Source organism: Bacillus rossius, chromosome 1 (assembly GCF_032445375.1).
Source record: "Bacillus rossius redtenbacheri isolate Brsri chromosome 1, Brsri_v3, whole genome shotgun sequence".
Taxonomy (NCBI): domain Eukaryota; kingdom Metazoa; phylum Arthropoda; class Insecta; order Phasmatodea; family Bacillidae; genus Bacillus; species Bacillus rossius.
In genome coordinates this window covers 277,863,176-277,887,915 of record NC_086330.1, presented here as the reverse complement: position 1 = coordinate 277,887,915, position 24,740 = coordinate 277,863,176, and the positions used below count along the sequence as shown (strand labels likewise).

The following is a 24,740-nucleotide window of genomic DNA, read 5'->3' as shown; positions in this document are numbered from 1 at the left end:
CTTCTCACAGTACGTACAGTCGGGTGATGGAACACCGCTGGATGCTCCTTCCTTCATCAATGCCACTGGAACTGTTGACAACCATTGTAACACGGCTGAAATGTTAACTTCTGAAGCCGTTGAGGTCTGCTCTGCGGAAGATGTTGCACGCGTCGAAATCTCCTGCTGTGCTAAGAGAGCAGGTGTAGCGGTAGACGTCGTTGTCATCGTGCTCTGCAATAATGATGGTAGACCTTCGATCCAGGTTGGTGTAGATAGTGGTAATGATGCCATCGAGTTCTCAAGAATAGCTAGATACAGGTCTATTATGTTATACAAGTCTAACTATCCGATCCGTTCATCACCGCAGCCAGAGACGGACTGAAGTCCATATCACCAGGGTCTCACTTATATAGTCTCATCAGCTGGTACAACACATGAGTCAAAACAATAACCAGGTTCATTATACTCCCACTTTACTTTCTCGGAGCATTTTTTATAATGAAGATGTAAGCTATCAAGATGTGAAATTAGTTTTTTGCACTTATTGCACTGAAATTGTATTCTTTTTACATTATTAGAACAACTGCTTCTTTCATGTCTGCGAGCATTTGAGGTGATAGTAAATGATGCGTCACAGTATTTGAACTGACGCAATGTACGCTCTTCATTAGTTGAAGAATCCATTGCTGATGATGAAACTTCGGATGATGGTGGTATCACATCTGTTGAAATCTCCTCCAATGTTGACGTCGTCGTCGTTGCCAACGGGATCTGCACCATCTCCGTCGTAGCTGTTGTAAAGGTTCCCGTAGACGATGGTACAACCTCCGAGTTCGACGTTAAAGTCGGTAAAGATGCTATCGAGGTCTCAAGAACAGCTAATTGACACGACTCATGCACCGGAAGAAACAAACTAGGCGATCCTTACACCGCCGACGTCAGTAACAAACTGAGCGTCCTGCTGTCTAGGACTCGCTTATATACATGCACCGTATGGAATAATACGCTAGTCAAATCAAGAACCATCTACAATAATACTAGAGTCAAAACAACATTAAAAATAGAAGGAACATCAACGAAAAGGCAGCACATTTGGAAGCACCAACAACGAAAAGGCAGCACATTTGGAAGCACCGTCATCGAAAAGGCAGCACATTTGGAAGCACCGACAACGAAAAGGCAGCACATTTGGAAGCTCCGACAACGAAAAGGCAGCACATTTGGAAGCACCGACAACGAAAAGGCAGCACATTTGGAAGCACCGACAACGAAAAGGCAGCACATTTTGGAAGCACCATCGAATAAGGAAGCACATTTGGAAGCTCCATCAACAAAAAAAAAGGCAAAAAGGAAGCACAAGTTACGAGATCTAAGTCTTAGTTAGAAATCAGAATACAAGAAACAAAAACATTAAATTCTTATAATTTAAATTATTTATTTTATTTCTTTACATTATACAAATGCAAGTAAAACCAACCATTTTTGTATGAAGCCAGCTTTCCTCAGTTCCATGAGTATGAAGGATATTTCTTTTTTGCACGAATAGTTTTCTGCACAAAGCGAACCATGTAGAAGTCTTAGCCGGTCAACCAATATGTTTAGATCTTTCCATGATGTGTAATCATTTTCTTCTACCACCATCTTCCTTGCACGTTTATAATAAATATTATGATCTCTGGTGTTTTCCGTTTTACCACCAACCTCAGGGTAACTTTTATTTTTGAGACGGTGATCATCACAAGCTTGATCATATTTATTTAATATATCATGTCGTTTCCATCGTTTCGGTCTCAGGACACCGCCACATTCTTCGATCTTGTCAGCTTTAGGTGCTTCATCATAGTCTATGTAATTTGTCAACAGCCTCAGAGTCACTGTAAGAATCACAGTAGAAGGAATCGTCTTCACCCAATTTACCGTAATAATTCGATGTTGATGATGTTGAAGTGTATTCATCGTCTTCATGCTTCCTTTTTAGGAGTCCATCATTTTTACAAAGTACGAAAGTTTTTTTTTTGAATTCGGCTGGAATATATTCTCACTTTTCACGATAAGGGTTCTTCCATTGTCTTCATTCTTCCGTAAATCATCAATTTCCTTCAATTTAAGTTCTTTGTCGAGATCGGAAGAGCCAAGAAAATTATTGTCGTAATGCAGATCACTCTTCCTTAGTCTAGTAGATTCATCGTTGTCCTCTAGCTTGTACGCAGCCTTGGCGTTACAAGTTCTGCCATGTATTTTTAGGCTCTCTCTCCGCGTAAACGACTTGCTACATCGAACACAACTTATCATATTGCGCAGTGGTTTTTTAACACAGTCCTTCTTCTCGTGTTGACTTTTATTCTTTCTCAAGATAAACTCTTTGCTGCAAAACTCACACCTATGTTCTTTCGATATAGCGTCAGATCCCAAATTGTAATTCATATTAGTTACTGAGACTAATGCCAGATACCAATTGAGTGTTTTAAATTAGATCCATTACTTAAATAGAACTTTTTTCATATTTCATCAATGATAATTAATATTTCTCATGCAAAAGTACTTTATGCATGTAGTTCTGCTTTTCAACAACACATGTCGCCACATGTTGCTTGCAGGTAAATAATGTTTAGTTCTTTTATGCGGGATGCGGGATGCTCACTTACGATCGCAAAAGAAGGATGGCTTCGCTAGACTCCAAGGAGAAGGAAGTCCGTCCTTCCTGTTAGTGCTTCTTAGATTTCTTAGAGATTATTAATATTTGACTGAGAAATGATATTTTTTTTTAATTTCCACCTGATAAAAATATTGCAAGTTTTGATTAAGTAGCAGAAATTCACTAATTAAATGTAACCTTAAATAAATTAACATGACTCATTAAATAAAAAAAATCCTTCATGAAGAGATCAATTGCTCATCTGTAACCAGAAGCAATTGCAGAAAATCATCAAAATATTGTCAAGTATAATCAGGAGCACACGGAGAAAACCATCAAAATACTGACAAGAATATTCAGAAGCACACGGAGAAAACCACCATAATATTGACAAGAATAATCGGGAGCACACGGAGAAAACAGCCACAAGTTTTCTTTCTTATCATAAAATTACAGAAAAAAATTAATAAAAAATTAATAAAAAAATCACAACAAATACAAAACTGATTATGCTAGCTTGTGAACTTCTCATTGTTGAGCAAAGATAGAGTTCTAGTCGAAGCCAGAATCATGTGCTGCCTTTTCGTTGTCGGTGCTTCCAAATGTGCTGCCTTTTCGTTGTCGGTGCTTCCAAATGTGCTGCCTTTTCGTTGTCGGTGCTTCCAAATGTGCTGCCTTTTCGATGACGGTGCTTCCAAATGTGCTGCCTTTTCGTTGTTGGTGCTTCCAAATGTGCTGCCTTTTCGTTGATGGTCCTTCTATTTTAAATGTTGTTTTGACTCTAGTATTATTGTAGATGGTTCTTGATTTGACTAGCGTATTATTCCATACGGTGCATGTATATAAGCGAGTCCTAGACAGCAGGACGCTCAGTTTGTTACTGACGTCGGCGGTGTAAGGATCGCCTAGTTTGTTTCTTCCGGTGCATGAGTCGTGTCAATTAGCTGTTCTTGAGACCTCGATGGCATCTTTACCGACTTTAACGTCGAACTCGGAGGTTGTACCATCGTCTACGGGAACCTTTACGACAGCTACGACGGAGATGGTGCAGATCCTGTTGGCAACGACGACGACGTCAACATTGGAGGAGATTTCAACAGATGTGATACCACCATCATCCGAAGTTTCATCATCAGCAATGGATTCTTCAACTAATGAAGAGCGTACATTGCGTCAGTGCAAATACTGTGACGCATCATTTACTATCACCTCAAATGCTCGCAGACATGAAAGAAGCAGTTGTTCTAATAATGTTAAAAGAATACAATTTCAGTGCAATAAGTGCAAAAAACTAATTTCACATCTTGATAGCTTACATCTTCATTATAAAAAATGCTCCGAGAAAGTAAAGTGGGAGTATAATGAACCTGGTTATTGTTTTGACTCATGTGTTGTACCAGCTGATGAGACTATATAAGTGAGACCCTGGTTATATGGACTTCAGTCCGTCTCTGGCTGCGGTGATGAACGGATCGGATAGTTAGACTTGTATAACATAATAGACCTGTATCTAGCTATTCTTGAGAACTCGATGGCATCATTACCACTATCTACACCAACCTGGATCGAAGGTCTACCATCATTATTGCAGAGCACGATGACAACGACGTCTACCGCTACACCTGCTCTCTTAGCACAGCAGGAGATTTCGACGCGTGCAACATCTTCCGCAGAGCAGACCTCAACGGCTTCAGAAGTTAACATTTCAGCCGTGTTACAATGGTTGTCAACAGTTCCAGTGGCATTGATGAAGGAAGGAGCATCCAGCGGTGTTCCATCACCCGACTGTACGTACTGTGAGAAGATCAAAAACTTGAAATTACGGGATTATGTACTACACAATTGTAGTAATAACTCTGAACGCATTAAATATCAGTGCAACAGGTGTTTAAGCAAGTTTGTACAATATGGAAGATTAAAACAGCACCTCAGGAATTGTGATAGACTGGCTGTACATTCATCGGAATCAAGCTGTATATTTTGTAACAAAACATTGGCAAATATTCAAAGTGCACAACGACACGAAATATATCACTGTCCTTTTAATGAAGTCGTTTATTCGTATTTGTGTGAAAATTGTGGTGTACCAATATGTCGAGCTGATAAACTGAATAGACATTTAAAGTCATGTAAAGGACATTGTCCGTATAGTAAGAAGACTGTTTGAATCGAGAGATCCACGAAACTTTGGTAATTTGTCTGTGTGTTATTTGTACTTGTGGTAGTGTATAATTTATGTAATAAAAGTTTTTTTAAAAGAACTTGCGGTTTTTTTTTATTTTCTCAAACCTGACACATAAATGGTACTTTTTAAAAATATTAAATTTGTTTTGTATCGGCCAGGGATCGAACCAAGGACCTAAGTCGATCTAATCAATCAGTATATAGAATACAAATTTATTTAATGAATTTGTAACTTTTTCCCGAATCTCTAGCATTAAATTTACGCATTTCCAATATGGTGGTCTTGATGTCTGATAGGATGATGGTTGTAGAGGATTTAGAGTCTCTTTACGAATGTTGAACATGGTTTATTGAAATTATTATTTTTTACGTAAAATTAAACATTATTGCATCGATCGGGTATCGAACCGAGGACAGGAGCGGATCGAATCAATATGTAAATTAATGAGTGATTTATTTAATTAATTTTGGAATTTTTCCCGATTTCCTAGCTAAATAATTACGGATTTTCAAGATGGCGTCCAAATTTCAAGATGGCGGGTGGCACAGTAATAATTGATTACTGCACTCTAGCGGGTTTGAATTCAACTAACTTGGCGTCAGCGCATTCTCATATATATATATATATATAAACAAATTAATACAAATCATTTTCATAAAAAATATTTTTTTTGGATCTTTGGTTTAGTTTGTCACTACAAATGTTATATTAAACTATCTATATTAATATTCTTAATTACATAAAATAAAATGTATTTTTTACAAAAACAAACTTTTCTAATTGAAATCTTCATCAGAGTCAACATCCGAGTCGGCATCAACATCCGAGTGGGGATACAAGGTAGGGCCAATTTCAGTTTTATTGTCAGTGGTTAATGCAGGAGAGAGTAGTAAGTTTATAGCTTCCTGGCATAAACTCTTTAATTTCTTCTGTGGTAATTTTCTGATACTGGAAATGTAGGGATCGGAAGTAATCATTAGTCTACTAAAAATATCTTCCATGGTTTTGGTTCTGGAACACTTTCGTGAGAAGTCTTCACGATATCTTTTAATATCTTTGTTACGAGCTTCTTGAGCATCTTCAGATAACTGACCAATTGGCAACAATGCGTGAGCGATTATAATTGGACCATGAATTAGTACTTTATGCACCGAAGTTGGCATATAATACCAAGGGTATAGTTCAACAAATTTTCTAGCTGTTTCCAATGCATATACTTGAAACTTATCACAGTCCATATCATAGCCACTCGAAATAACTTGCAAAATCACATGAAAACGTTTGATTAAGATTTCGTCCAACCCTGTTATCGAAGCAGACACAGCCGAGTTTTCAAAAAAACGCCGCGCTGTATTCCCATCATTTGTACTTCCGTATCCTGGCTTTGGACGATCAACTGTTAATCCTAACCTTACACGAAATTCTTTTTGAAGGTTTCTCTTGCAGTTTTCAGTCATCTGCTTTTCTTCCACACTGCGAATTTGCCACTTTTTAATGCCAAGTCTGTAGGACAAATGCAAACAGCACTCAAAGAAACGTATCCAAGCATGTAATGTCGACAATCCAAACTTTATGTTTGCTTCATCAACCTTCATTTTTACAATAGAATCAATATCATTAAAATTTTTGCTTGTTGCTCCACACAGATAGCAACGTTGTGCATATTTCTTAAGATGTCACTGCATTGCACACTTTAGTATCGATCATTGTGAATGCCATATTGTACATAATCGTAATTTCTTTTTCATCGATTATAGTTTCGAATGGCACAAGTTTCTTTATCTGTTCTTCGAAGTGTTGCACTTCATCCACTGTCGTCTCTCTGTCTTCGTGCAAAAACTGAAGTCTTAGTGGTCTACAGAATCGTGTAGACGAAGACCTAGGATTCTTCCAAACTACTATTTTTGCCTTAGATTTAGAATCAACAGAAATAAGTTGTAATGGCACAACTGAAGTAAATAACACATTTGAATCTGATTTGCTGCCATCCACAAATGTCTGCTTTTATTCACTTTGTCCAGAACTTCCATCGCAACCCCACTTGCACATTAAGTTCGTACTGCTTACATTGTCTTGAGACAAACTTCTTATTATGTCAGTTTGGAGAAATAAAATGCGCTCAACAGTATGGTCCAATAATGCTTGTAAATTTACTTCTGCATTACTTTCTGTAATAATAATAGCCGTTGGAATTGGAAAACACCTCTTTTTTGCTTCCACTACTTTCTTATAGGGAGGACACAGATTACAATGATTGGCTATGCTCACAGATCTTATTCCTTGATATTGTCCTTTGGATAATTTATATTCAATCAAAAGGGGAAGTGCAGCATCATCAGATAGAGTATTTACAGTTTTTGATAGATACGATTCTCGATACTTGGAAGCTTTCGATGGAGTTGACAATGCTATATCTTTCAAAACTTAGAAGCTTCTAATTGTCCTGTAGAACGTAAGCTCATTTGAGCAGCATACGACAACTCGTTTGAGCTTAACTTTGCACGAATTTCTTCGGTCTTCCTTCGCTTTGATCTTTCACTGCATAAGATAAAGTCAGTAGAAGGACGACCGCCGATCTTGGTAGGTGAACTCTGAGAAGTACCAAGCAAAGTAAAGAATACAGGCGCATCAAGCCATTCCTTGTTTTTCTGAAAAAATATATCCTTGGTTCTACTGGCCTTTTGCCACATTTCTCTCATTTTATGAAACAGCGCTGAAAATGATGCTTTCTCAACTTCACGTACATGTATCGAGAGTCCAGTGTTTTCAGAAATTTTTTCTTCAAGTAATCTATTATATCAGTTAATCTATCTTTTAAATGCTTTTCAACTATTACAAAAACTTCTTTCCTCGTTAATTGTATTTTTGTGTATTCAGATACTGTAACAGAATAAAAATAAAATATTCTGTAAAGATTTGTAAGCCCTTTTCTCGTAAACTAGGTTGTACTAGAATCACAAGCAAAAATTTTAAACATGTTCTGGTGTATTTTTTAAAACACTTAAGTAAATAAATGAATAAAATAAGATTTTTTAAAGAATTTTATCAAATATTAAATGGCTTATTTACCTACATAGAATGACAAATGTTGCTTATTCAGTTGAAAAATGGACAAGATCATTAAATAATAACTTGTGAAGAAATACGTTTTTTTAATGAAAAATTCACAATTTCCAAGATTTTGGTTTATTCATATTATAAATTATGACTTGTTCTTATATTATGTTTATATTATGGAAATAACTGGTAATTAAAATAATGATTACATTAAGATGAGTTATAGCAGTAACCCTGCATTGTTGGAAACATAGGTTATGGCTGTAACCTTACATTGTTCGAAACATAAGTTAAGAAAGTATTATTTATATAGTTTTCAATATAATCTCAGTCATGCATAATTCTTAAGTAACAAATAAGCCCCGAAAAAAACCTCTCTTTCTAACATAACAAAGCCAAACGCATGACTAATCGGAAAATTTTGGAGGTTATGTAAATTTGTGATACAAATCTAAAAACACGCGCATGTGAAGGATAATACATAACAATTAAATAGGCAGCTAAAGGCAGCTAATTGTTGTGAATTTTGTAAGATGATAGATTTATCTAAAGGCATGAACTTATATCTTCGGGTTATATGGTGTTATATGCAACTTTTTATCTTATAGAAACTATAAATAACTAAAATGTCATAGTTTTGCAAAGGGCTTTGAGTTAAAAGTTTTTAAAGGAAGAATAAATTTTAATTTTGTAATGCCATAATAAAAATATAATCTACATACCTCCAGGAATGTCGTCCATGTCACAGAATAAAAATAACCACTTCACTTTCACGTGATTGAATTTCTGAGAAACGGTATTTTTTGTTGCAGTAATGCTCACTCGATACATTTTCCACGATGGCTGACTTTGAACTGAAAAAATCAAAGATAGATGCAAAGCCAAGAACTTCCGCTTTCGCAGATAGACACCCAAGATATTCCACTACCAACTCCACCAGTCAAAATTACTCTAGCGTAGAATTCCAATTTTGAGGTTTTGGCCACCTTTTCAGGGTTTGGCCCCACTGTGCGACGATACAATGATGATGGCTTCCAGCATCGAAGACAAGATGACGGACATGACGTCATACTAGGTGACGATATAAATGCTTTGAAAAAAAGTGGTGGGAGTCAGTATGCCAGCAGCCACCGCGAGGGAAGGATCGGTCGTCATTTTTATTTTTTTTTCCCTCACCGGGTTCGAACCGAGGACTCTGAACTCCGTGCCGTTAATGATTGTTTTTTAAATATTTTTCATCAAAATTTTATTATTTGAATTTTTTTATAAATTTTAAATTTTTTTCGTTAAAATCGGATGATAAATAAAAAAGTTAAAGATGGCGACCGTAACGGAAATTACAACGGTGACGTCATAATTCAAAATGGCGGTCATAGTATCCTTATTCCTAGAAATGGCTTACCGGAGGCTGTAGACATGGATGCTTAAGCAGTTTTTAGGAATTTGGGTTCTTTCTAGGGCAAAACGACTTTTGAGGATTTTCGAAATCCTAATTTTTGAATTGTAGAATTTTTTGAGATTTATGGGCGGAATATTTTTCCAAAAATATGGAAATTTTGACGGATTTTGAGGAATTTTGGGCAAATTTTGCCCAATTTTGGACAATTTTGGCGATTTTTGAGGATCAAATTCAAGATCAAAGGTCAAGGTCACGAGCATCCAAGATGGCCGCCATGACGTCACAATCCAAGATGGTGGACACCGGCACCGGCACCACACCGTTAACCCTGATCTCGGAGGAACATTTGTATACTACTCTTAACAATGAGTTCTTTTTTAAATGAAAAGAAGCATGTTATATTTAAATGAGTAGGAGATGCAGTATTTTTTGTTATGCCAAACCACATATTGTTTTGCTACCAGCACAAAATTAAATAATTTTCACTGGGTTGTTTGCCCGATAATAGCTGATGCACTACTTCGTACAATCGATGTAGCTTTGTTGGTAATTTAGTAATATATTAGTAAAGCAGATAGCTAGCGGGTGTGACCAATACTACTTCAAAAACTATATCTCTGTCTCGGCAATTATAGTTTCTCCTGCGTGCGTGCAGGAGGCCAGGAGCGACACAGGCCGCGGGCGGACTGCGACAGATCTAGGCAGTTGGCGCGGGTTCCTGACAAAACACACGCGGCCAGACCGCGAGGACAACTCCCACAGCGTAACTTCCCGACCACGTATCCTTGGTGAGCTAGTTCCAAGTCTTCCTTGGGCCCGATAACCGCTAGTTCCCGTCACCTGCTTCTGAAGCCGTATTCACCTACGAAGGCCATCTTAGTGCGTTTCCAGACCGCACTCAGAGGCCTGGCAACCAGAACTCAGTTCACCTCTGCCGGCTGCAGTTAGTTCTTAGTTGTGAGAGCGTCAATCTTGAGTTTAGAGCGTTCATTTAAATTTTAAATTGGGAAAAGTTATAAATATTTCAAACCAATAACATTTCCTGCCACATTTGTAGTCTTGGCATGCACAAGAGGACGGCTGAGGTAACGAACTAAAAGCCCTTTTAAAAATTGTTAAATATTTATTTGGGAAAATCATTAAATATTTATTTTTGCAGTTATCGTTAGCTTAAATAAGCAGGAGTTTGCATTCTAACTTGAACTGATATATTTTAAACTTCACTGTTAATTATTTATGTAATTTTATAAATATTTTATTTTTATTTAAGGAACTTAATCATTAATGCTTATAACAATTCAGAGTATGCCATAAATGTGATCATTTTGTATATCATAAATTGTTTGGTTTTCGTGTTCACTTTTGTCATAATAATACAAGTTTTAGAATACGTCAAAAATCGCGTTCGTAATAATTACAACCTCCATTTTAATTTTTTCAGGCAAAGAGCTAAAAATACGATCTTTCACATATTTTCAATGCTTTATTTCATTCATATGTCAGCAATACACATTTTATTATTTTGATGTTACCAGTAAATAATTTTAGTTCCTCTTTAAACAGTGTTTTTACACTTGAGTGAGTTTTTCATTATATTATTTATTTTTTTCATATAAAATTATTCTTTATTTAGTATTGTATGTATTTTCTATGGTAAGTTCTTTAATTGTTAAAAAATATATAACTAAATTAGTAGTGATATTATGAAGTAGTTTTAAGTTATTCATTAATGTATTCAATGGATAAAACCATTCGAAACATTTTCGCTGCATGGAATATGATACAATGTTTATTCGATCAATTTAAAATTTGGAAAACATAAAGGGATGTTTAGTAAATTAAGTTATAAAAAATTTCCACAAGATTTTAGATGTTTCCGGAATATTCCAGAGGAAATAATCACTCCAAAATCTGCCTTTGCCTGTAGGCTGTGCCAAAATGTGTATTTTAATGTACTGATTAATAATATAGTAAAAATAATTAGTACCAAAACGTTTTTGCACATGTTTTTACACATGTTTTTACACATTCGTTGCTGTACGTGAAAAAGTATTCAAGGTATTGTATGACAAATGCCACAATGTTTTTCGTATTCAGTACAAGATAAACAAACACAAATTTCTCACAGGAAAATTTTTAATGGCAATTTCAAAGATATCGCTAACTACGGGCTTACAGTTGTTTTGTAGCCATTTTTTTTTAAATAAAAGCGTAGTACAATTAATAGGTTGAAAAAAAATTGTTATGACAAGATATCTTTTGTGGTGCACCAGATGTTCCTGAAGAATAGAGATTTGTCATGTAGTGGAGCATCTATGCAGTAAATATTGTTACGAACGTCAGCAGAGCTGCGGTGCGCAGGTGCAGCGCTAGCTGGCTGACAGGTGGCCACTGCAACATGAGACATGCTGCGCGCACCTGGGTCGCCGTTTCCCCCACTCCTTCCCAACGCACCCCGCGCGGCGCTGATAGTTTGACATCCAAAACCGGACAGCTGCGGAGTTACGCGAGCCGCCGACATGTGTTTCGAGAGATTTCTGCCGTCGGGTCGGCGCGGAATGACGCGACAGGTCCCAGCCGCGCTCGTAAGTTCTAGAAATTTCGTCTGTGATATATAAAACGAGGACGCCGGCCTCAGAGTTCAGTTCAGTGAAGTCGGGAGCTTTCCCGAGGTGGAGTTTCCGGGCGATAGAGTGGCGAAGTCCCTGGACGAAGGTTCCAGGGAGAAGAGTTCAGTTCCGGGTGATAGTGTCGCGGGCGCGGCGGAGTTCCGAGCGAAGCTCCGAGTGAGGCGTCGAGTGGGATCTCGGCGAAGGGGAAGTGCGACGGCGACGGCGACGGCGGAGTCCTGCGACGGAGGTCCACGAGGGGTGCGGCGGCGAGAGTTTCGCCATAGGTGTGGCCCAGCGAGGTGTGCCGTGTGTAAAAACGAGTGACTGAGGAAGCAACATTTTTGAGTACAATTGATTAATTGGGATTTTTAGATTATTTGCTAGTAATTTAAATATTGGCAATAAATAAAACTAAGTCTGTGTAATTAAATCTTTGATTGGGCTATCCTTTACGAACCTAGTAGTTTCCCACGACTATTTATTTCATTTTTAATAAATCATAATATTAAAGGCAAAGTATTTTGATTATATTTCCTTGGCTTAAACTCTGGACTTCTTCTATAATCATTTAAGTCAGGCATTACTTTCAACGTATTTTTTTAAAATGAAATTTAACTGATTGAAAGTTTTATTAATTAGTATAGAGAAAATACTTAGAAAATCTAAACAACATTTAAAATGTAAAATCCATCTCAATTTCTTGTTAACTTCAAAACTGATATTTTGAAGGATTTTTAGGAACCTGAATAATTTATTAGTTTTTCTTCAACAGAAAAAGTTCTTAGCAATGGCGTATGTCCAAAAACTTACATCAAGTCTGAATAACTGATTCATCTTCTGCAGTGCGTTATTAAACAAAACGTTATTTATACTGATGAATTTTTTAAATTACCTCAAGTTCTTGGTCATGACATCCGCATCCGGAAGTTCCAGCAGCTCCAGCAGATACTCTGTTCTGTTCGCAACCTCGCTGGCTTCTATCTCGTATATCCATCCGAAATACCTAATAGTGTCTCGAATCGTGAAATTGAGGTATAGAGCTGTTTCCTGGAAATTGATAAGAAATTGTTTGTACACAATCTGAAAAAGTAAACATTTTTTCATAGTGAAGAAAAACACCCAAATTATTTAATTCAATTTAAATTATCTACATTATGATTACTAATATTAAAATAATTAACATCCCAACAAACCCACATAAATTAGTTTACATTTCCTGAATATGACAGTTCTTTTGGCGAATCGTAAGCCAATGATGCCCTCGAACGCAAACGCCAGTAAATGGTCTATATTCTGTGTTTGTTCTATGGCTTTTTTTCACTGATCCCTACCAGTCCCAAACACACTCAGAGTTCACCTCTGGCTCCTGTAACTTCGATATCAGAATTTAATCAGCATTTTGCGAGAATCTATGCATTTTCAAGATTTTAGCATATTTTAAATGCCAAGCCAACAATTCGTTAAATTAATATGCCCTGGATGTGCAAAAATCTACCCTTTCCGATGAATTTCTGCAAGAATGTTAACAATATTAAAAATCTAGCCCAACCTACCTTTCACTTGTATACGACACACTCTAAATTTTATTTTGTAAATGGAACAGAATTATTTATGCAAAATTACAAATATTTAAAAATTTGCTTATTCACACGAAAAAAATGTATCACTACGAAAAAGTGTTTGCAGTTATACATGATTCGGAATCTTACGCAAGGAATGTACGTTTGCGTTGTTCCAGTACCTCCAATCGTTCCCTGAATATATTTCTAGTATTAACTTCGCACATTAATAATCATAATAAAACAAAATATAGTCCGTTCACTAAATATTCAATTATATTTACCACGGTTAAAAAAATATTGAAACATCAATTAATAATAAAAACATTGGTCAGTTTTCGTAACAATATGTACCTACTATCTCAAAAAAATGTATTTCGTACATGCATACATATTGTAGTATAGAAACTATTTGTTGACAACTGTTTTCCAAAGGAATATTTTGTAAGAGTACAAAAAAAATATTTTTTTTCTTGTGCATCAAAAAAAAAAAAAGACCGAAGTGACACTGACGCAAGACTGACCCAGGGTCGGCCCTTACCTGAGGCATGAAGCCGAGCCTCCTGCCAGGGATGCCAGAGCCGGGCGCCCCAGGCTGGTAACCCATGACGGCGATGGAGCCGGAGTCCAGCTCATGCTTGCCAACCACGCAGCTCAGAAGCGTCGTCTTCCCGCACCCGCTGGCGCCCAGCAGACCGTACCTGCGACCAGGACGACCAAGCACTCTGCACACTTCACCTCCCGTTCACCAACACCTCTGCACTCTTAGGAGTCACACTGAATTCACGTCGTTTCCAAACGAAGGAAACACATCAAAACATCGTATAGTTCATTATTACAGATAGCTCGATATTCGTAAAAAAAAAAAAAAAAAAAACTAAGCCGTATTTCGACTTCAGATTCCTGATTTAAAAATAAAAAACACACATACGTGGAAGAAATAAAGAGTGTTTTGGATGGATTCCTAAAAAGTCTATGTATGTTTCTATAACATACCAAGATTTTTCTTGGGTTTTCATGTTCAACGTATGAAAACTTGATGCCTGTAAATTTTCGAAGATAACGGTAAATCTAGGAAGATTTCTGCATAATTTGTAACCAGGGCTCTCCAAAAAATTCAAGGTGAAATTTTTTTTCTGTATGGTTTAAAATTCTCCAGGTATCTTTGTTTATTTACGGACATCTTCGTAAATATGTGGACACGAAGTTTACTTACTTCGAACACAAATGCTCAACAATCAGCTCTGTGTACTAGTAAAATAATCAAGAACTTGTTAAGTTTATAGTCAGAATACAGCATAGATTCTACGAATATCCAATTATTTGAAACTACCAGGAACTTTTCGTTTGTTTTAGGTGCATTATTTGTTGGAAAATCCGTTAATTTGAGATTTTCTTTTGTAACGGGGGTAGCATGGACCCGAATACTTAAAGAGCCGTTGTAATGTTAAAGTTAATATTGGAGGGAGATATTCTTGTTGTGTCAAATTTAATTCACTTTTTTTTTGTTATCAAGAAAGTATTGCGGAGTTTTGCGGCCACTATATTCGGAAAAGAAACTGTCAGATAGTTTCATGGCAACGGTCCCAGTTTGGACTGCCCTTCGCCATCACATGCTTCATATGCACTCTTCCAGTATTTTTGTTCTTTATAGGCGAGGAAAATAACTTTTCAGATTTTTTATTCAAATTAATTATACCGCAGATTAAATCAAATTCATTATTTTAAAAGCACATGTATTTAAACAGTTTTTCTTTGCTGTTTGTTACATTGTTCTACTACCATAATATGGTTTGAAACTAAAACTTTACTTTGTATCAATGGCTGAGTTTCCACCGAAGTGTTAATATTTTACTGAAATATATTTATTTAAAACCAAAATGTCGTTGAATGTAATGTAAATTTGCAGATGCTTGTTAAAAAAACTAATTTCACTTGTAGCAGATCATTTTTCTTGATAAAGAAGTGTGTTTAAAGTTTAATTAAACAATTTGTAACAAAATTAATAATAAATCATCAGTGCACATTTATACAGGTACCTTGAGCTGTATGTAAATGAAAGTATGCGTGCGTGGACAGGAGCGTACATGTATTAAATTTCTGGGGAAGGGGGTGGGGGAAAATAAAACCACATATACCGCTACCTTCTTTCACTTCCTCCAACGTGTGGGTATTATGGCTGAAAGCGAGCGAAAAATGAGGGGAAGAGGGAAGGCTTCGTCCTCGCAACCTTTGTTAATAAAGAAATGAAATCACAGTAACAACCGGCTGGAGAAAAGAGCGTGTTGAGATATTGTCGTCACTTACACAGTTCCGTAGCGGACGTTCATGTTGAGGTTCTTGAGCACGCCGACTTTGCCGTAGCTCTTCGTGGCGTCCCTCAGCAGCACGGCGTGGCGCGCGCCCGGGGCTGGCATCGGGGCCAGCTGCATGGCGACCAGGGACCTTCAACACACCAGCACACGTCCCTCACTCCGAGAAGTCCCGCCGTCCGTTCATATCTGCTTAGGGTCTGTGCGGCCTTCTCTTGATCAAACAGCTTGTACAGGAAGCACATTCAGAAAAAAGAAGCACATTTGGAAGCCCATTAAAAAAATGAAACACATTTGGAAGAACATTCGACAAAAAGTATGCACATTCGACTAAAAGGAAGCACATTCGATAAAATGGAAGTACATTCGACAAAGAGGAAGCGTATTGGATGCACATTCCAAAAAAGGAATTATATTTGGAAAACATTAGACAAAAAGGAACACATTTGTCAAAAATAAGCACATCGGACAAAAGGGGAGCACAATTGGAAGCACAATCGATAAAAAGGAAGTACACAAGATAAAAAAGAAGCACAGAAAAAGAAGGACGCACATTAAAAGACAAAATTTGGTAGAATACGATTCCATTAGTAGAATACGATACTACAAACTTGACTGTGCACATTTAATGAAAGGACGTTCATTTACACAAACATTGAACTCAGTAGGATACGACCTTGTTAGTAGGATATGATTGATCGCAGGATACTGATTTTAATGTTCGTGTAAATAAACGTCCTTTTCATTAAATTTGCATAGTCAAGTCAGCAGTATTGTATACTACGGATGAGATATTATCCTACTAAGTTGAATTTTCGTCTAAATGTGAGTACTTTTCGTTAATTTTTTTTGTCCTTTGTTCTTTCTTTTTATCGAGTATGCTTCCTTTTGAACGATTGTGCTTCTAATTTTGCTTCCTTTTGGTTTAATATGCATCCTTTTTGAGGAATGTGTTCCGTTTTGTCGAATGTGCTTCCAAATGTGCATTCTTTTTTCAAAGGTGCGTCCAAACATGCTTCTTTGTTGTCGAACGTGCTTCCGTTCTGTTTTATGTGCTACCGTATGTGTTTACTTTTAGTCGAACATGCTTCCAAATATGCTTTATTTTTGAAGATTGTGCCTCTTTGTTTGAATTTAGTTTTGACTATTGTATAAATGTAAATATTTCTTGTTTTGACTTGCATATTATTTCAGCGGCCGCGTGTATAAAAGCGAGTCCCAGACGAGAGGACCCTCAGTCCTCCTCTGACAGCGGTGCAGTGAAGATCGGCTTGTTTGATTCAACTCACCTATTAGTGCGGTATCTGGGAATACTTGAGAACACGATGACATCATTACCATCATTATAGTCGACCAGGATGGACGTTATACCATCGACGGTGCCGACTCTGTGTGCAGCGACAACGATGGTGCGCAGATCCAGTTGGCATCGTCGACGACAACTACGAAGAACTCGATGGAATGTGAACAATCGTCACCAACAACACTAGAGAATACTTAAAAATACGTGGTTTTACCAGCTGAAGAGACATTTCTGCAAAACCACTAGCATCAATGATGTACATCGGCATCTTTCCAGCATCCGTTACCTTGACAAGAATTTTGTGTAACAACAGTAATTCACGTCGACACGAAAAGAGAGAATACGCTCGTAATCTTTCTCGCAAAACGTTTAACTGTCAAAAGTGACGCAAGCATTTCACAAGGAATGGTAAGTTGAAAAGACACTTGAAGAAATGTTAAGTCACTGCTGTTTGGCTTAAAGTAAAGATTTCGCGGCAAAAACTGTGTATTGACGCGCTTAAGAGCACACCGGGAATTGTACTACGGCAGATATATCAGCATCCGGTTCGAGCCTGAAATGTTCAACTTCATCGACTAGACATCCTTGCAGTTACTGTGATTCGTAGTTTCCATTTGCCTATGATGCTTGAAGACACAAGCATATTAATATTTGAATAATCATTTTCGTATGAAGTTTCGCTCCGATAGGTTTGATGTTTGGTTTATGCGTATTTATAATTTGAGACGACACACGTAAAACTATAAATGTGAAGTGCGTGTGCCTACTGTGTAACTGGAACTACCTGCATCAGACATATAGACTCCTCGGTTAAGGTTGTAGGCACGTGTGCGTACAAGCATACGAGCAGGTGCACAGCAACCGATTGCGATGAAGCCTGGACATGAAACTAAACACAATACTGTGTTTGGCGCATTACAGGTAAATGATAATGGATTCTACTTGGCGAAATCTGTATTTAACAGAATTTTGAAATAATATTATCATAATACATTGTATGAGTAAAGTGATATTTTTCTTTTATTGACGATACAAACGTAAAATTACCAATCAACTTACCCATGAAGTGGCAACGTACAGAATTTAAAATATAATTTTTGACTGGACTGTTATATGGTAAACAGCATGGGCGTAGATCCCGGGGGGGCCAGGGGGGCCCGGGCCCCCCCTGGAATTAATGGGCCCCTCCTTGGGGGGGCCCACTTCGTGATTTTAAAGTTAATGGTGTACACAACATATATATATATATATATCAGATTATTATTTACAACGATGACAGACACTTTGACATGCTTTACATTCCTACCTTCGAGTTCCGTAGTTATTTTCCCTTACCCCTTCTGCGAAAGCCATGGTATGGAGTTTTCCAGTGAGAACTTTGAAACCCTTAATTCCTAGAAACCGTCCATTCCAAAGGACGAAGCTAGGGTAGGGTTCCGTTAGCATTTCCTCCCCATTGTTACCCACACTACCTTGTCCTCTGACACGACAGTATTATAGGTTTCAGGTAGTCTGTTTTTAAAGTGATTTTGCTCTCGTGTGCGCCAGTCTTCTGCTTTCTTGGCAAACATCAACATGGATAAGTTCGTGACGCGGAAGAAACGGAAAACAGAATCTGATTCTCACCTGGTAAGCTTGATTGTTTTATAAGAAGTGACTATTATTTAGGTAATATATTTTATTTAAGTGATTATGTAACGTTATTTTTTCCAGTAAATAAACAACTAAATACTTTAACAGTAATCATAGCAGAATTTAGTTTATTTACGAACTGAACTTATATACCATTTTCTGGAATTTTTTAGCTCATCTCCATTCTGTAAGGCTAGCTGCTCTGTACGTTACATGTGAATATACAGGGAATAATTTTTTTTCCTCGTCAATATGGAATTTAAAATCACTCCCCTTTTATTATCAAACGATAATTTTCACAATTCATGGCCGATAATCACTTTATAACATTTGTTATTTGATAACTGCAACACTGCACGAGTAAACAGAAGTAAGAGTGAGAAAGAAGTATTTAAACGTTACACATCCGTATTTAAGTTAATAAGGAAGCAAACGCGTCTCTTTGATAACTAATCAAGTGGCATATTTTAACTAAATAATTCACTGCCAAAATACTGATTATACTAAATATAAGCCGAGAAATGTATGTGGTTCAATTAGCTGTAGGATAAATTTCATAGTTCTATCTCCGAGATTTTTCATTTCTGTGATTAAGTTTTTTTCTTTTTTACCTGGTTGATGCATTTACTAAATAAAATAGTCTTTAAGGGTTTTAATATGATTCGATCGCTCATTTGATGTTGATCCGTTTATTAGCTTTGGCGCTTTGGGTTTTTGGGGCGCATCAAAAACTGCGAACAAAGAATTTCACGAACAGCATTTGAATCGCAGTAATTATGTGATTTTGCATAAAAAAAAACCGACAAAGTGCGAGTCGAACTCGCGCACGAAGGGTTCCGTACCATTATCTATAAAAACGGCAAAACAAAATCATGTCTGCTGTATGGGAGCCCCCCTTAAATATTTGTTTTATTTTAATTTAATCATTTATTTTTAAATTGAAATTAGAATAAACACTTTTGGAAAATGGTAATGCATGGGTGGGGTGTTATCTATTTGCATTACATTCACGTATATTATTTATATAGATTTTTTCATGGATATTTTATGTATTTAGGTTATCAAATTATTCAAACATGTTTGAGAGATCACTTTTTATAGTCATTAATTAATAATTACTAAAACATATGTTGCTCTGCTTTATTGTTAATATCACTTACGTAAAAATAAAGTGTATAACATACGAGCTTATCATCAAGAGAAGAATTGTTTCGGTTGACCTCTAGCGCAAAATTCTTAAACCACAGAATTCACGGGCCCCCCCTGGAAATCCTACAGATTTGCGCCCATGGTAAACAGTATCCGTTAAAGGATTCAGTAAATAAGTGTAGGCCTAATTTCAAGACTTTGAATACTGTAATTTACAGTTTTAATTAAGTAAATACGTCTGTTAAACACGGTAGTGAGAAACGCTGTCTCTGTAAGAAGAAGACTTTGTCAGTAAAGGATCTGACTGGTCTCTGTCTTCAGTAAACCGATTGAAGCCGAGAATTAGTCAGTTTAAGCCAATGCATAACTTCATGTTTGTTAGATTTCTAACTTTTAGATGTTTTGCTGCAGTAGAGTAGAAATTATGTAATACAATTTTTATCTTTTATTTTGTTGTTTTATTTCTTGAACCTGTTACATTTATAATAATTTCTGCATCAGTTCAGGATCAAACCAATGACAGGAATCGAAAGAATCAATCATTATTTTAATAACAGATTTTTTGATGATTTTTGGAATTTTTCCCAAATTTCTCACTAAAACATTACAGAATTTAAAAATGGCGACCAATATAGATAACAAGATGGCGGATTCCCTGACAATAAATATTAACTGCATTCAAGAGAGTAAAAAATAAACTACTATCAGAGCAGCGCTCTCTAGCAGACGAAAACAATATGGCTGCCATGGCTTCATACTGGCCGATGTTATATCTGCCTTGGTATTAGTGGTGGAAGTTCAGACTTACGGTGCTTTCCGTGGAGGAAGGATCCATCTCTTATTTTAATAGAATGACCTCGCCGGGTTCAAATCCAGTAGCTTTTTATAAATGTTATTATCAAAATATAATTACATATCTATATTTTTTATGAATCATAACATTTTTATTATATTTCTAGCGCAAAAAGTTAGGACATTCAGAATGGTGGTCCGATTTAAAAAAGGGCGTATAGATATTTTTATTAAAAAATGTTATTAATTTATTTTGTTATTAAATTAAAAATTTCCTTCGTTAATATCGAATAATAATAACGGCTTTTCAAGTTGGTGCCGAAAAAATATATACAACGATGGTGGTTCAGGTCATGGTCAAGGTTGAAGCTCCTTACCAGAGGCGTATTGGAGGCTTGTAAATGTAGAATTTCAGCCTGAATGGGGATATTTCAAGCCTCTAGCATTTTTAATGAATAAAACGGGAAAATTCTCTCAAAACGCGAGTATTTCCCGTGAAATTGTAAATTTTTTATGAATTTGGGGAATTTTTAGTTTCTTTAGGAATTTTGAGGAAATTTGAGGAAATTATACTCAAAAATGGCTACTTTTATGTCACAATTCAAGATAACGGACTCCGGCCATGGCAGTAGTTGGAGTAACTATTATATAGCCTACAACTTGTATGGTATGAAAACATATTTTAACTTATAAATTTAATCCTCTCCTAATTTCCTCAGTTTTCTTTGCTGTCTTAAAATATTTTTGTTTTCTGCTTCATAAAAATTTATACTCATCATTATATCAGCCGGAATGCAGAGTGTTGTGGACAAAACCTTTTTAAACACAAACTTAAACTATAACACTGTTAGAAAACATTCTCTGGGCTTAACTTCCGTTGATAGCGTTTTTATCACATTATTATAAACTAGAGTAAAATTAATGAATTTACTCCGAAGAATTTACCTGAAAGTAACGAAATTTTTTCGAAATTTAAGATAGCTGTATCTTCGGGGGAATTTCGACTTCTGATATCTGTGTTTATTTGTAAACAAGGTAAACACAAAAGTGTGAAGAAAAAGGAAGATTTTTAACAGTAGACTCAACACTTTTTTGAAAGCATTATTCATTTAATATGTTTGTTATTGTTGATTCATGATCAAAATACTTGAAGTCAGCACCCGTAAATCTACGATAATAGCCATAAATTAACAAAGATCCATTAATAAAATGTAACCAAAGTTCTTCAAAAATTTTAGGTCAAAATTTTTTACGGTGATGAAGCAAGTAACCTCAACACATTTCAAGAGAATTGAGAAAGAAATAAGGCCAACCTGGCATTTTCTAAAGTCTAAGGAACTACTTTGCCCGCGGTTTCCTTTCAGATTATTTCAATTTTTTGGTGGGAATGAATGATTTTTAGAATTAAAAAATACAGGGGGGGGGGGGGGGTCCAGACCTCGGAGCGAACTCTCTGCGTTCATGGAAAACATATCCTTTTGTGATATATACTCTTAAACGCAATGCATGATTATTCACTATAATCTAACGCCAATAAAAGAGATAGTTCCTTACATCATATAAGGAAAAAAATGGTTCTAATTCCAAACATTGACGAAGTAGTTCGACAAACGGGAAACGCCTTACGATGAAGAGCTTATTGTGTATGCGGAAGGATGAAGGAGATCGCTCACCAAAGGACTGCACAAACACGTATCATGCGTGATGCTTCTGTTATCAAAGATAACCGTGCGTAGTCTCATAGCAACATTTGCGGTACACTGTTAAAATTTTACGAAGATGGCTGGTTAAAAATTATTGAGGGATCTTCTTAAAATAACGGCTTTATTCGTAAATTAACGGAAAATTATTAACTTACTATGAATATGAATCCAAAATAATATCAATGGTATTTTAACAAAACATTCAGAAATTGGCTAAGTCTTCAGTAAGAATACCCTTCTTGAGTAGCTACACATTTGTTAAGATCGAAACATACAAGTCGGAAGTAAAAAACAGCGTAGTTTCTACAAAGATTTAGTTATTTGAAATTACGAAGAAATTTATTTTATTTAATTTAAATTATTCGTTGAAAATTCCGTAAATTTACTGCATTTTCTAACAATGTTCATGATCGTGCGGTTAAGGTGAAGTAGACGGTTACACTATTAAACATTTACATTAAGATTTAAAACATTTTCTTGGGCATACACCTTTGAAAGTTATTAATGCATGCCATAGAGAAAGCAAAAAAAATATAACAAGAAAATTGAATAAGTTACACACGCACACAGAAAGCAAACCAAAATCAAAACAATAAATTCCGTGGAAGAAATTATTCGGAAAAAATTACCATAGCATAGATGAACATTGAACTGACAACAACACGCTCGTAAACAAGAACAGAAAAATAAAAACACACAAAAACCTTAGACAACACAACGACAAACAGACGAACACCACGATGATACAAACCAGGTAATCTGGACAACACGGACGAACATAGTCGGCTTCCTATGACAACACAGTTGCGACGGTTCAGGTACTGATCTCTGTTCCCGTCAATGGCACAAACAGACTGATATTGGACAATAGAGAAACATGGGTTTCACTGTGTTTGACCCCCTCACCTACCGCAGCCAATGACAGGCAAAGCACTCACCTGATTGGCCGAGCACTTAAGAGTCTATGTTATTGACTAGTGACGATCGAGCCCTAGCTGCGGACGAGAGCGGGAGTGTTATTCCCCTCACTCCTGCGCTATGCCAAATTCCACGAAGATTAAACAATGCAAGAAGTTTCTAGCTGCTGCCCAAGAAGTGCCAGAGCCCAGCTCGGAAGATGCGCCTGGAGCAGCACTCGCGTGGAAACATGAGCCGCACATGCCAGCGGATGCAGACGACTCCATGTTCTGCGCTGAAGTGGCGTCGCCCGGGAGACTGCGTCAGTGACTCCGGGGATATCACAACCTAGAAGATCCAGCCCCCAGTTCTTCCAGCGGAGCACAAGTGCTGGTGTACATGTGGGACCGACGGACCATGGACATCCTAGAGAAGTTCATTACCAAGAACACACATGCTTTCGCCCTGTCACCAGCCCCATCCCTATAGGTGCATCACATTTAAGCATCTACCAGACAGTCATGGAGTGCGAGGCCAGCTGTATGCGCGCGAGCGATGGGGCCCCTCCACCTTCGTCTGCCCCAGAACTTCACGAGACGCCTTACGTCTGTGACCTGCGCGGCGACGCGGACAGCCCCCGCCAAGAAGAGGCACACGGACCCAGATGCTCAGGAAGCGCCAGGCAGCATGTGGAGAAGGCACCCTGGCACTGTGTCCTCGGGGACGCCAGAGACTGAAGATGTAGCCGCAGCTCTACGCGGCTCCGGCCATGCGCTGGCGCATTCACAGCAGGACCACAGGGCGCCCCGCGGGACTCTACAGGACGGCATGGCCTCCGCCACCATTCAGGAGGCCGCTCGCCTACTGGAGGCCGGTGTCACCACCAAGGTCGCCCGACACGTGGCGGAACCGGCCCGCACCAAGAAGCAGCTCCCCAAAGACTGGCGTAGCCCTCCTACCAAGACTACATCCCGCGCGGTGCAGTACTGGGTTTAGCAGGAATGCTGGCTGCAGCGAGTCAGCCGTGAGTCGCAGCCCCAGCCCCTACTCCCGTCTGTGGCCCACGCTCTTGGGCAGTTTGTGAATCACACAACACCTAGTCTTACACAGTAAAAATTAATTAAATACCTGTCCCACAACTTAAGACATATACCACCAATTAATAACTAACAACATGTTAAATAAGTACTAAAATAACAAACCTGAACAGATGCCGCCAGCTATTCAGATAACTCAATTTCCCTACACCCTCGGGGTCACACCCCTCATTGGTTAGTTCCTCATGAACTTAAAATTAGGTACACAAAGAGCATAGCGATAACTAATCAGGCCCTCTTGGACACAAGTTTAACTCGCTGCTTAACAGCCCTTTAGCCTCATTGCGGACTCCGGGGCTCGATGTCACTTACAGGTACTCATCCCTTGGGTCCGCCATTGCGATCATGGTAGCCCTGTCAGTCGGCCAGAAATGGCTGCCGGGGATTGCTTCATGAAGCAAGCGATCTGAGCCTATTGGCTTATGT

General features: G+C 37.5%; 1 protein-coding gene across 2 annotated transcripts in view; it reads right to left on the bottom strand.

Annotated features, from left to right (window-relative positions):
* Positions 1-24,740, bottom strand: part of LOC134527622 (ABC transporter G family member 20-like) — a 118,557-nt gene that overhangs the window by 43,484 nt on the left and 50,333 nt on the right. The window contains exons 2-4 of one of the 2 annotated variants that reach the window (XM_063360468.1): positions 15,737-15,874; positions 13,971-14,130; positions 12,763-12,917 (exon numbers count right to left, since the gene is read on the bottom strand). In XM_063360468.1, coding sequence (XP_063216538.1) covers positions 12,763-12,917; positions 13,971-14,130; positions 15,737-15,861 — 440 coding nt within the window. In that variant the 5' untranslated portion in view covers positions 15,862-15,874. Of the gene's footprint in view, positions 1-12,762; positions 12,918-13,970; positions 14,131-15,736; positions 15,875-24,740 lie in introns of those variants that run through there. The other variant, XM_063360469.1, reaches the window with a different exon arrangement.